Raw genomic sequence first — 13,224 nt, 5'->3', positions numbered from 1 at the left:
ACTTAGGTTATGGACGTTAAAGTCACACAAATATTGGACATGCCAGTTACATAGTTTAATAAAATTAAAGTCCCACAATTTATGGTCATGACAGCCACTTAGGTTATGGACAAGTAAGTCACACAACTTACAGACATTACAGTCACACAAGTTAGGGACATATCAGTTACTAAGTTTATTAATATTAAAGTCACACAATTTATGGACATGACAGCCCCTTAGGTTATGGACAATTAAGTCACACAACTTACGGACATTACAGTGACACAACTTACGGTCATTACAGTTACTTAGATTATTAACATTAAAGTCACACAATTTATGGACATGACAGTCACTTAGGTTATGGACGTTAAAGTAACACAAATTATGGACATGCCAGTTACATAGTTTAATAAAATTAAAGTCCTACACTTTATGGACATGACAGCCACTTAGGTTATGGACAATTAAGTCACACAACTTACAGACATTACAGTCACACAAGTAAGGGACATGTCAGTTACTAAGTTTATTAATATTAAAGTCACACAATTTATTGACATGACAGTCCCTTAGGTTATGGACAATTAAGTCACACAACTTACGGACATTACAATGACACAACTTACGGTCATTACAGTTACTTAGATTATTAACATTAAAGTCACACAATTTATGGACATGACAGTCACATAGGTTATGGACAATTAAGTCACACAACTTACGGACATTACAGTGACACAACTTACGGTCATTACAGTTACTTAGATTATTAACATTAAAGTCACACAATTTATGGACATGACAGTCACATAGGTTATGGACAATTCAGTCACACAACTTATGGACATTACAGTGACACAACTTACGGTCATTACAGTTACTTAGATTTTTAACATTAAAGTCACAATTTATGTACATGACAGTCACTTAGGTGATGGACGTTAAGGTCACACAAATTATGGACATGCCAGTTACATAGTTTAATAAAGTTAAAGTCACACAATTTATGGACATGACAGCCACTTAGGTTATGGACAATTTAGTCACACAACTTACGGACATTACAGTCACACAAGTTAGGGACATGTCAGTTACTTATTTTATTAATATTAAAGTTACACAATTTATGGACACGAGAGTCACTTATATTATGGACGTTAAAGTCACACAAGTTATCGACATGACAGTTTCATAGTTTAAAAATTAAAGTCACGCAATTTATGGACATGACAGTCACTTATGTTATGGACAAATAAGTCACACAACTTATGGACATGACAGTCACACAAGTTATGGACTTTCCATGTTAATTAGATTATTATTATTATTAAAGTCACGCAATTTATGGACATGACAGTCACTTATGTTATGGACAATTAAGTCACACAACTTACAGACATGACAGTCACACAAGTTATGGACATGACAGTTACTTAGATTATTGACATTAAAGTCTCACAATTTATGGACTTGGCAGTCACTAAGGTTATGGACAGTTAAGTCACACAACTTTTGGACATTATAGTCACACAAGTTATGGACATGACAGTTGCAAGATTGTTATTAAAGACCCATTAGCAATAGGGATAAAAAATACACTAGTGATGTAGTTTATATACACAAATCATGCCTATTAATGACACAAAAAGTCATATAATCAAAAATATAAAGTAATCCTTTCAGTGGCTTTACAGAAACAACCAAAGAACTTGGAGGCCTTCTTAAATGATGTTCAGTATTACAAACTGACTAAAATAAATTGAAAATCCACAACATTTACTGCAAAGTAACACGTTTTTAAACTATTCATTTTTCTTTGATTTCAATTCAAAATGTGTGTACAATCATAATAACAATTTTGGCTTTACCTATAGGCATAATGTTTGTGTATGTGATTATTTTCACCTTTTCTGTGTTTTTGATTTTATAATTCATTAGTCTGGACATCAAAGACCGAAACGCTGGCATTTTATTATTTTTTGTTAATAATTTTATCCCTTCAAATCAGAATGTAGGTCAAGATACATCACCCACAGCCAGTAAATAGGTGTGCTCATCATCAGGTCAAGATACATCGCCCACAGCTGGTCAAGAGGTGTGCTCATCAGGAGGTCAAGATTCATCACCCACAGCCAGTCAAGAGGTTCGGTCTTCAGCACGTAAAGAAACATCACCCACAGTCAGTCAAGAGGTTTGGCCATCAGAACGTCAAGATACATTACCCACAGCCAGTCAAGAGGTTTGCTCATCGGCAGGTCAAGATACATCACCCACAGCTAGTCAAGAGTTTTGGCCATCAGCACATAAAGATACATCCCCTACAGCCAGTCAAGAGGTTTGCTCATCAGAACGTCAAGATACATCACACACAGTCAGTCAGGAGGTGAACCTTAGGAAACAACTGCAACATTGAGCCAGATAAAGATTATATCTTGTACTTTGTGGGTTTGGAACTCATTTAAATTTAACAGTGGATTATTATGCTCGAATCGAAGGATCGGGGGTATATTGTTTTTCGCCTGTCTGTCTGTCATTCTGTTGAAAACTTTAACCTTGGTTAAACTTTTGCAATAATGAATAACTTTTGTAATATTGAAGATAACAACTTGATCAAATATATGGCTTCAAAGCGTCGTTGAAACTTTAACCTTGGTCATATCTTGTGAAATATTGAAGATGGCAACTTAATATTTGGCATGCATGTGTATCTCATAGAGCTGCACATTTTGAGTGATGAAAGGTCAAGGTCATCCTTCCAGGTCAAATGTCAAATATATGGCCTCAAAGCGGCGCAATAGGGGTCATCGTGTTTCTGACAAACACATCTTTTGTTTATTTTATTTTTTTAAGCACAATACACAATTTCTTAGACTTATGAATGCAGGAACTTTTCTTTTAAGCCAGAATGACTTTTCATCTTCCCATATTAAATGAATTACACAATAACAAGCCTTCCTATCAGCCCAAAAAGTAATGAGAACCAAAGTGCAGTTCATTAAACAATGATTGATGATTGCAATTTCTGATCATAATATTATTTTCAGGTGATAAACTTGAAACCAAACAAGCTACAATGGCTGTGTAGCCACCTGGGTCATACAACGAGAGTGCGCTTTGACCACTACAGGCAAATGTCTGGCTTCATTGAAAGAGTCAAAATCAGCAAAGTATTGCTGATGCAAGACATGGACCTTACAGAAAAGTTTGTAGGAAAGAGCCTTGATGAAATTGGGAGCATTCTTTTTGAAGGTATTTTTGATGATTTTTAGCTCTGCTGTTTTCGGAGAAAACCCAAGTTATTGTCACAGCCACTCGTTGTTCGGCGTCTGCTGTCTACCGTCCGCCTGGTGCTAAAACCATGACAATTTGCTCTATTATCAAAGTGCTTTCACCTACAACTTTAAAACTTCATATTTAGATGCACCTTGCTGAGTTTTACATGCCACACCCATTTTTGGGTCACAAGGTCAAAGGTCAAGGTCACTGTGACCTTCAAAAAAATTAAAATCTGACAAGCTTTCATTTATTCAATACTGCATTCGCAGCCGAGCGTTGGCACCGTTATGCGGTGATCTTGTTTTAATCAATTATAATTAAATTAGATTCAGTGTTCTAATGGTATAAAAATGATAAACTAAAAGCACATTTAACTATTTAATATAATGATTGAATAATAAAAGTTTTGTAAGTACCAGATTTAGCAGTTAAATGCAAAATGTTAATGTTTTTCTAGGACAACACATGTATGTGTATATTTTTCTTTCATAAATGTCTTATATCTAATATATATATATATATATACATTTTCTTAGCACTGATTTTGACTATTTGTTGATGATTAAGTGATTTGATATTGGTCTCAACTGTTATTTTTCCGAGGGCAGTTGTATTCGCCCAAGGCAGAGGGTCAATAAGACTGACCCGAGGACAAATAACAGGGCCAATATCAAACACTTACTTATTAATGATGTTATTTAAATATCTACATGTATGTATAACATTTCACATTTACTTTCTTATTTAATACTAGAATAGATTCAGACTGTCTTAAAACAAAATGGCATTTCCCGGAGTTTCTTGCTGAAATCTATATTATTGTTTGGACCTACCTTATCAGCCAATCAAATTATTAAATTTGCAGGCTGTATATCTATATCCCTTTTCAACCCATAGTGGCCCTGCTATAATGTAGACTGTTGTTTTATTGTACATGGCAGATGCTTGATTATGAAATTGATGAAAATCCAATAAATATGTAGGTGCATTTATTGTTAATAGTACACATTGTAAACAGTTGATGAATGTTTTCAGACATTTTAACATCTGGTCCAGAGACATGTTGTAATGAAAATAGAGCAGAAAGTCAAGCAGAAGTCGATGCTGAGCACACAAGTCTTGAAGGTCAAGCAGAAGTCGATGCTGAGCACACAAGTCTTGAATGTCAAGCAGAAGTGGATGCTTAGCACACAAGTCTTGAAGGTCAAGCAGAAGTCGATGCTGAGCACACAAGTCTTGAAGGTCAAGCAGAAGTCGATGCTGAGCACACAAGTCTTGATGCCCCAGATGGCTATGGGTAAGTTAAATTAAAAAAAATTGAAACAATGTACTTTAATATCCCAATTGGAGATCAATGTTTTTTAGCTGAGTTGCGCTTTCCAGTGTTTTTACTTTTCTTACTTTTTCGAATGGCTTTCTAAGATCTAAGTACTACTTTTCAGCGCACCTGATTACAAAATGCTCATTGTGAGCATAGAGAAAACTCATTTTCTGATAGAGCAAGAACTAGGGCTTAGATATTTGATGTGAATCTTGTCTATTAGACAATAGGTTGCGTTTTGGTAATGTTTTGGAAATTTATGCTGAACAAGCTCATCTGAGAAGACCAAAATAGCAGAATCCTCGGTGTCCTTTTGATTAAATTATCGCCACTGTAGTGTGTGTTGTCAGAAATAAGGACTATACATTTTGTAATAAGTTTTGAATTAGTGTTGCTTGCTTCTATTTGAATAATATTCTTGGTAACTTTTTCAGAAGCATGGACGAAGATGACCACACTATATCAAATGGGGATGAAGAGGAATTTGAGGGAAAGAGAAAAAGGAAGCCCCCCAAAAAAGGCTGCAAACGTCAGAAATTCACAGAGGTAGAAACGGAGGAAATAAAAACTTACTTTAGTGAATATCTAAAAAGTGGAATTTGTCCGCGGAAACAGCAGGTTGAAGATGCCAAACAGAAAAGTCGTAAGAAAACTGGGCAAATATGGAAAAGGTCAATCGACAAGATAATTAAGAAAATTAGTGCAATGAATCATAAGAAAAAATAAAAACATGTTGTTTACTACCGGTACTTGGATGGAACATTATAAGAATACCTTCGAGGGACATTGAAAAGTTCATGCAACAGTGACTTGGCAAATATGGGTGATGTTTGTATGCAAGTGGTAATTTTTGTGTATGCATTTTATTTGTTGAATTGAAACTTTACTTTGTATATGTCTAAAGGTGGAAAAGAATCTGGTATATTATCAAACGTTAAAAATGCTAATACAAAAGCTTAGATACAATATTTTCCTTTTTGCTTCATCGATGCTTTTGGAATGTACCTTATTTATTTTCTTATATACCTGATTTCAGTTTACAAATAATTTAAGTAAAGTTTAAGGTATATAATTAAAACACATGTTATGAACATAAGGTCACAAATGAATTTTAGAAGCAAGCTCTATTTGTCACTACTTAGGAAGAAACATTTTTCCAAATAGATTCTTTTTTCTCCTGTGGTTTTTCTTAGATTCACAACTTTTGTTATTTAAAAAAAAGAGATTGTGTGTCCTTTCCAAAAGTTGCTTATAATATGTAACTTAAGCTGCCATATGTATGGTCCAAACTTGAAGAAAATGTTTTGGCAAGACCAATATGGAATCTGGGCCATGTGGGTCCAAAAGCTAGAATGTGTGCAAAAATTTACAAAAATAATTGTAAATATGCTTGAAGACACATTTTTGATCCATTTTTTTTCAAGATAATATCAAGTTTGACAAATCTTGAGGAAACTTTGTAAGAGTTGTCTAGACATTTTTAGTTTGAAATTGTTAGTTCAAAATACATTTGCACACACCCTAAGCATGTTTTTTTGCTATACAGTTACTGGTTTGTAATATTTTAAAAGGACGAGGCAGTTGAATAAAACACTGACAATTAGTTTTTTCTGATGGGAATGTTTACCAGTATGATTGGAATAATTTTTGTCATGCCGCTGGGATTGAGCTCGATATAGTTGCCACAATTGCACTTGCGTGTCTGTATATATGTTGGTTTAGGTTTTAGGTCAGGATTGCTTGTCCAGAATGTATCGCCCTTATGCATTGACACTTAGTTTTTAAATAACTTGGCATAATTGTTCAACACCATGAGCCGGTGTGCAACACGAAAGATCCAGGTCTCTAGCTCAAAGGTCAAGGTCACACTTCAAATATCGTCAAATATAGATCCGTTGTATGGGTTCTGTGAGTTTGACAGTCCCACTACACAAAAAAAAACACATGGTCCAACACGCGGGTGTACGTTAATGCGGCGATTAGAAAGCCTGGTGTTCATTGGCTCGTCGTTTTCATAAACAGGCTTCTGATTGCCTCAGATATAGTCGCTCAAGTCGATATAAGAGTTCAAAGGTCAAAAATTAGCATTATACACCTTGTCCGGTCTGTATCTCCCTTATGCATTGACACTTTTTTAAAAATAACTTGGCATAATTGTTCAACACCATGAGCCGGTGTGCAACACGAAAGATCCAGGTCTCTAGCTCAAAGGTCAAGGTCACACTTCAAATATCGTCAAATATAAATCTGTTGTATGGGTTCTGCAAGTTTGAAAGTCCCACTACAGAAAAAGCCACATGTCCAACACGCGGGTGTACTCACATACGTCGATTAGAAAGCTTGGTGTTCATTGGCTCGTCGTTTTCATAAACAGGCTTCTGATTGCCTCAGATATAGTCGCTCAAGTCGATATAAGAGTTCAAAGGTCAAAAATTAACATTATACACCTTGTCCGGTATGTATCTCCCTTATGCACTGACACTTTTAAAAAAATAACTTTGCATAATTGTTAAAACACCATGAGCCGGTGTGCATCACGAAAGATCCAGGTCTCTAGCTCAAAGGTCAAGGTCACACTTCAAATATCGTCAAATATAAATCCGTTGCATGGGTTCTGCGAGTTTGACAGTCCCACTACACAAAAAAGCCACATGGTCCAACACGCGGGTGTACGCGCATGTGTCTGTTAGAAAGCCTGGTGTTCATTGGCTCGTTGTTTTCATAAACAGGCTTCTGATTGCCTCAGATATAGTCGCTCAAGTCGATATAAGAGTTCAAAGGTCAAAAATTAGCATTATACACCTTGTCCGGTCTGTATCTCCCTTATGCATTGACACTTTTTTTAAACAAATATTTCTTGTTGGTTTTTGTCAGGTTTTTTTAATTATTAATTGTGTCTGTGTGCAAACAGGATACCAACTTTGCTTTATTGACACTGTGCTCGACAGGCATCTTGTTCTAAAGTTCATGTCATGTGTGTGTATTGGTAAATGGAGATATATTTTATACATATTAACTGTCTATACATGTTGTAAATAGGATTTATACCGAGTCTGTAGAAGAAATAGGACATTCAATTTCAATATTTGTTTGACTTTCCCTAGGTGTTGTTTAGCTCAACTTTTCAAAGAAAATGAGAGCTATTGTACCCACCACTGCATTTGCTGTGGTCAAGTTTTTATATATCACAAATAACTTTGGGAAAATGTTATTTGTATTTGTCAATGTTAGTTTTTCATTACAAAAGTTTAAATTACAAAACTTCAATGTACTGAAAAGTAAGTGTAATCTGAGATTATACTCTGTAATAACTTGAACATATTGAAAATTAACATGTGATCTGAGCAAATATGTGACAAATATTTCGGAAAAGTTGACCAGCGCTGTCCTCCGGCAGCCCTCGTTTTTAATTGTTTTATTTTGTTCCATTTTGTTCTACTGCAGTAAAATCCATTTGCAAACATAGTTAAATCTGATATTTACTAATCTTTACACTCTTCCTACAGAGACAGATATTTTAGTTTAAGAATAAGGTCATATTTTTTTTTCAGTAACAATTTCATTATATCTTCCTTTGATGACCCACAATAATTGATATTAGGTTCATATTAGTGACATCCCACAACCATTTTGTTAATCTTATGCTATTAAAGTTTGTCCAGTATGCCTGCATTTTGTCATTTACTGGTTTGCAACATTGTTTTGAATAGACCAATGATGCACATTACTTTTGAGCATTTATCTTGCAGGCAAAATATCCACTATATGTCTTTACATACACCTCTGAAAAATAAAAAATGTGTAGTTTTAAGTCATGTTGTGTAAATGTACCTGAATGTATGTTAAATTGGTGGGTAACCATGGTCTTGGTGTGTGATGCTTTACCGGGTATGTGGTTTTGTATGGCTGAAGTGAGAAAGAGAAGAAATTACATTATATAATGTTGCCATTTTTAATGTGTGAATCCAGTTAGTTGTGGTTAAGCGCAATTTGATGCACAATGCGGATCATTTCATTTATAATATTTTTGAACATGATAAAGGAAATTTATGTCAATATTCCTTTTGCTTAAGTTTTGGGGAAAGTGATTACAATGGTTGAAATTTTCTACATTCAAAGAATAGGTGTTGTATTGTTTCTTTAGAGCACTAGTGTAACCGGACCGGGGGAAATCTATGCCCTTGTTATTAATGGCATAACACAACTCGCTTGCTGCGTTTACTCTTTTATTCATTTATAGTTCACATAATTTTCAACAAATTCCATCTTCCTATATTACATTCTTTAGCATTCCTTCTTAATTCTATTAAATTTTTATCAGATCTTATTTAATAAATTCCATCCTCCTATTTCCGACTGTCTCTCTAACTTGTAACTGACTTTCTAACTTTTCTCTTACTGACCTCTACTTCCTTCCTTCATAAACTAACTTGTCACTCTATTGAAACCCTTTCATCCCTAAAACCAAGTCACACCCACACATCTCACTGACCAATCATATCTATCTCTCATCCAACATACAGTACCTTACTTTCTTACTTCTATAAGACTGTAATTAATTAGCACCTAGTCTAAGAATCTTTAGTCACAGTCATTATTTATAGCTAGAGCTGATAAGCATACAGTCAGCATACAGTCTGCATATTGAGTGTGAATTTAACATGAGAAGACTTCCAAGACTGTAACTAACACAATGTAATCAATATCAAGTTAAACATGTGGTTCCAAGCAACCTTCTACTGCAATCCAGTAGACAGAGAAATCATATTCAAACATATTCACAGAAATCAATTCAATATCTTTAAAACTGTAACTATTGTATTGTATGAATTTATAATGTACTCAATCAAAAATCAAATAATAATATAATGATATTTGTAACTCTGTGACACATCCTCACTCTCTTAATTACAGTCTTATAGAAGTAAGAAAGTAAGGTACTGTATGTTGGATGAGAGATAGATATGATTGGTCAGTGAGATGTGTGGGTGTGACTTGGTTCTAGGGATGAAAGGGTTTCAATAGAGTGACAAGTTAGTTTATGAAGGAAGGAAGTAGAGGTCAGTTAGAGAAAAGTTAGAAAGTTAGTTACAAGTTAGAGAAACAGTTGGAAATAGGAGGATGGAATTTATTAAATAAGATCTGATACAAATTTAATAGAATTAAGAAGGAATGCTTAAGAATGCAATATAGGAAGATGGAATTTGTTGAAAATTATGTGAACTATAAATGAATAAAAGAGTAAACGCAGCAAGCGAGTTGTGTTATGCCATTAATAACAAGGGCATAGATTTCCCTCGGTCCGGTTACATAATTTTTCGTACTATGCCATTTATTTTCATTGTCCCTTGACATATTGCTTTCATATTTTGCATACTTGTTTACCAGCATCACCCCAACCTATAAACAAGAGCAGACAACACTAACAAGCATTTTGTCATAATTATTGCCCCTTTTATACTTAGAATATGCATATATTATTGATAAATCTATGTTAAAGTTTGCGTACTACCCCAAATATTTCCTATATCCTTTGACATATTGGTTTTATATGTTGCATACTTGTTTACAAACATGACCCCAACCTATAAACAAGAGCAGACCACTGTATCAAGCATTTTGACATAATTATGGCCCCTTTTACATTAAGATAATTGAACATTTTGCTTAAATTGCCATAACTTCTTTATTTATGATCACATTTTATTATTACTTTGACAAAACAACACTTACCTAATGACCACAATGGATTCCACCCAAACAATACCCCATGCCCCTACCCAGAATCCCTCCCCCCCCCCCCCCTCAATTTTTTTTTAGATATCATCTTATAAATAACCCCACCCCACATTATATTATACCCCCCCTCTCACCCCCACCCCCCTACACCCCTCCCAATTTTTGTTTAAACATCTTATATATTACCCCACCTCACATTATACCCCCCCCCCCCCTCTCACCCATCTACCAGCCCCCCCCCCCCTCCAATTTTTTTATTTTTTTAATTTTGAAAGATCGTCTTATAAATTATTGAAAATGATTATTTTCCCCATGATGACTTACGTTATACTGTCAAGCACTCGAATAGTCGAGCGCGCTGTCTTCTGACAGCTCTTGTTCACTTCATCTTCTCCATAATACTCTTTGTACATCATGCAGGTTACTGTCAATTGAAACTTGTCATACCCCCACAAGCGAAGTTTAGGGGGGCATATAGGAGTGAGCTTGTCTGTCGGTCGGTCTGTCTGTCTGTTGGTAGGGTCCGTATTAAGTGTCCACTCTTTAATGCAAGTTGTTTTCATCCGATCTTCACAAACTTAATCAGATGTTTTATCTAGATGATGTATAGGTCAAGTTCGAACATGGGTCATGCCGGGTCAAAAACTAGGTCACGGGGTCACTTAGTGCGTTTTAGACATTGATCATGGTGTCGCTCTCTAATTCAAGTTGTTTTCATCTGATCTTCACCAAACCTGGTCAGAATATTATATCTAGAATGATCTTATGGCCAAGTTTGAACATGGGCTATGCCAGATCAAAAACTAGGTCACTGGGTCAATAAGAACGTTTTACACATTCAGCATGGTGTCTGCTCTCTAATTCAAGAAGTTTTCATCCGATTTTCACCACACTTGGTAAGAAGTTGTATCTAGATGATGTGTAGGCGAAGTTCCAACATGGGCCATGTCGGGTCAAAAACTAGGTCACGGGGTCTCTTAGTGCGTTTTAAACATTCAGCTGTGTTTTGTGAAGACAACATGCAAAATATTCTGTGTATATGTGGCATGTGGAGGTATTCGTCATGTCTGTGACAAAACTCTAGTTATACCCCCACAAACAAAGTTTAGGATTGTATATAGGAGTGAGCTTGTCTGTCTGTCGGTCAGTCCGTATTAAGTGTCCGCTCTCTATTTCAAGTAGTTTTCATCCGATCTTCACCAAACTTGTTCACAAGTTGTATCTAGATGATGTCTAGGCCAAGTTAGAACATGGGCCTTGCTGGGTCAAAAACTAGGTCACAGGGTCACTTAGTGCGTTTTTAACATTCAGCATGGTGTCCGCTCTCTATTTCAAGTAGTTTTAATCCAATCTTCACCAAACTTTTTCACAAGTTGTATCTAGATGACGTCTAGGCCAAGTTCGAACATGGGCCCTGCCGGGTCAAAAACTAGGTCACAGGGTCACTTATTGCATTTTTAACATTCAGCATGGTGTCTGCTCTCTATTTCAAGTAGTTTTCATCAGATCTTCACCAAACTTGTTCACAAGTTGTATCAAGATGACGCTAGGCCAAGTTCAAACATGGGCCTTGCCGGGTCAAAAACTAGGTCACGGGGTCACTTTGTGCGTTTTTAACCAGGTTTTCCAAAGGAAAAAACTGGTTATTAGATTGGCGAATGCGGGCTGGCTGGTTTGCTGGCGGGCTGGCGGGCGGTGTGTCGCACGAAAAAATTACGTCAATATCTCCAAGGTCAAGCTCAGACTTTGAGTTCAAAGGTAAAAAATAGCCATAAATGAGCTTGTCTGGGCTATAACTTTGTCATTCATTATGAGATTTTAAAATCATTTGGCACATTTGTTCACCATCATGGGACGGTGTGTCGCACGAAAGAATCACGTCAATATCTCCAATGTCAAGGGCGCCACGACTAAAAATAGATTTATTTTAAAACAAACCTACAAAGGGGGTTAATTTTTTTTGTTCATTTCAAAAGTTCAGTTTGAGTTGTCTCCCTTTATCAGATTTTTTTTTCACAATGAAAACCTGGTTTTGTGACAATTTTGTCCCTTGTTAACATTCAGCATGAGGTCCGCTCTCTATTTCAAGTAGTTTTCATCCGATCTTCACCAAACTTGTTCACAAGTTGTATCTAGATGACGTCTAGGCCAAGTTCGAACATTGGCCCTGCCGAGTCAAAAACTAGGTCAAGGGGTCACCTAGTGCGTTTTTAACATTCAGCACGGTGTCCGCTCTCTATTTCAAGTTCCGCTCTCTATTTCAAGTTGTATTCATCTGATCTTCACCAAACTTGTTCACAAGTTGTATCTTGATGACGTCTAGGCCAAGTTCGCACATGGGCCCTGCCGGGTCAAAAACTAGGTCACGGGGTCACTTAGTGTGTTTTTAACATTCAGCACGGTGTCCGCTCTCTACTTCAAATAGTTTTATCCGATCTTCACCAATCTTGTTCACAATTTGTATCTAGGATGATGTCTAGGCCAAGTTCAAACATGGGCCCTGTCGGATCAAAAACTAGGTCACGGGGTCACTTAGTGCGTTTTTAACATTCAGCATGGTGTCCGCTCTCTACTTCAAGTACTTTCCATCCGATCTTCACCAAACTTGGTCACAAGTTTTATCTAGATGATCTCTAGCACAAGTTTGAACATGGGCCATTCCGGGCCTAAAACTAGGTCACGGGGTCACTTAGTGCATTTTTTAACATTCAACCTGGTGTCTGCTCTCTAATTCAAGTAGTTTACATCCAATCTTCACCAAACTTGGTCAGAAGTTTTATGGAGATGATCTTTAAAGGCCAAGTTAGAACATGGGCCTTTCTGGGTCAAAAACTAGGTCAAGGGGTCACTTAGTGCGTTTTAAAACAGGTTTTTTTTGGCCCGATTTATAGCCGAAATTCCCC

General features: G+C 36.2%; 2 protein-coding genes and 1 long non-coding RNA gene across 5 annotated transcripts in view; all 3 read left to right on the top strand.

Moving 5' to 3' along the window:
- Window positions 1–13,224, top strand: part of LOC127872055 (uncharacterized) — a 207,360-nt gene that overhangs the window by 44,996 nt on the left and 149,140 nt on the right. The window lies entirely within an intron of this gene.
- The window catches only part of LOC127871918 (uncharacterized), a 55,437-nt gene that overhangs the window by 23,392 nt on the left and 18,821 nt on the right, over window positions 1–13,224 (top strand). The gene's annotated exons all lie outside the window — the stretch shown is intronic.
- Window positions 3,033–6,394, top strand: LOC127871984 (uncharacterized). Of its 2 annotated transcripts, XM_052415319.1 has the most exons (4): window positions 3,033–3,234; window positions 4,297–4,386; window positions 4,465–4,558; window positions 5,017–6,394. In XM_052415319.1, exons 1-4 carry the CDS (start codon window positions 3,117–3,119, stop codon window positions 5,306–5,308), a joined length of 594 nt encoding a protein of 197 aa, XP_052271279.1. In that variant the 5' UTR covers window positions 3,033–3,116; the 3' UTR covers window positions 5,309–6,394. The 2 variants fall into 2 exon arrangements, 1 of the variants encoding a protein (XP_052271279.1); XR_008045662.1 differs by lacking the exon at window positions 3,033–3,234 and having other exon boundaries at window positions 4,342–4,425; window positions 4,504–4,558.

The sequence above is a fragment of the Dreissena polymorpha genome, chromosome 1 (assembly GCF_020536995.1).
Source record: "Dreissena polymorpha isolate Duluth1 chromosome 1, UMN_Dpol_1.0, whole genome shotgun sequence".
NCBI lineage: Eukaryota > Metazoa > Mollusca > Bivalvia > Myida > Dreissenidae > Dreissena > Dreissena polymorpha.
Note: the sequence above shows the minus strand (reverse complement) of the source record. Positions and strands in the feature narration are given on the sequence as shown.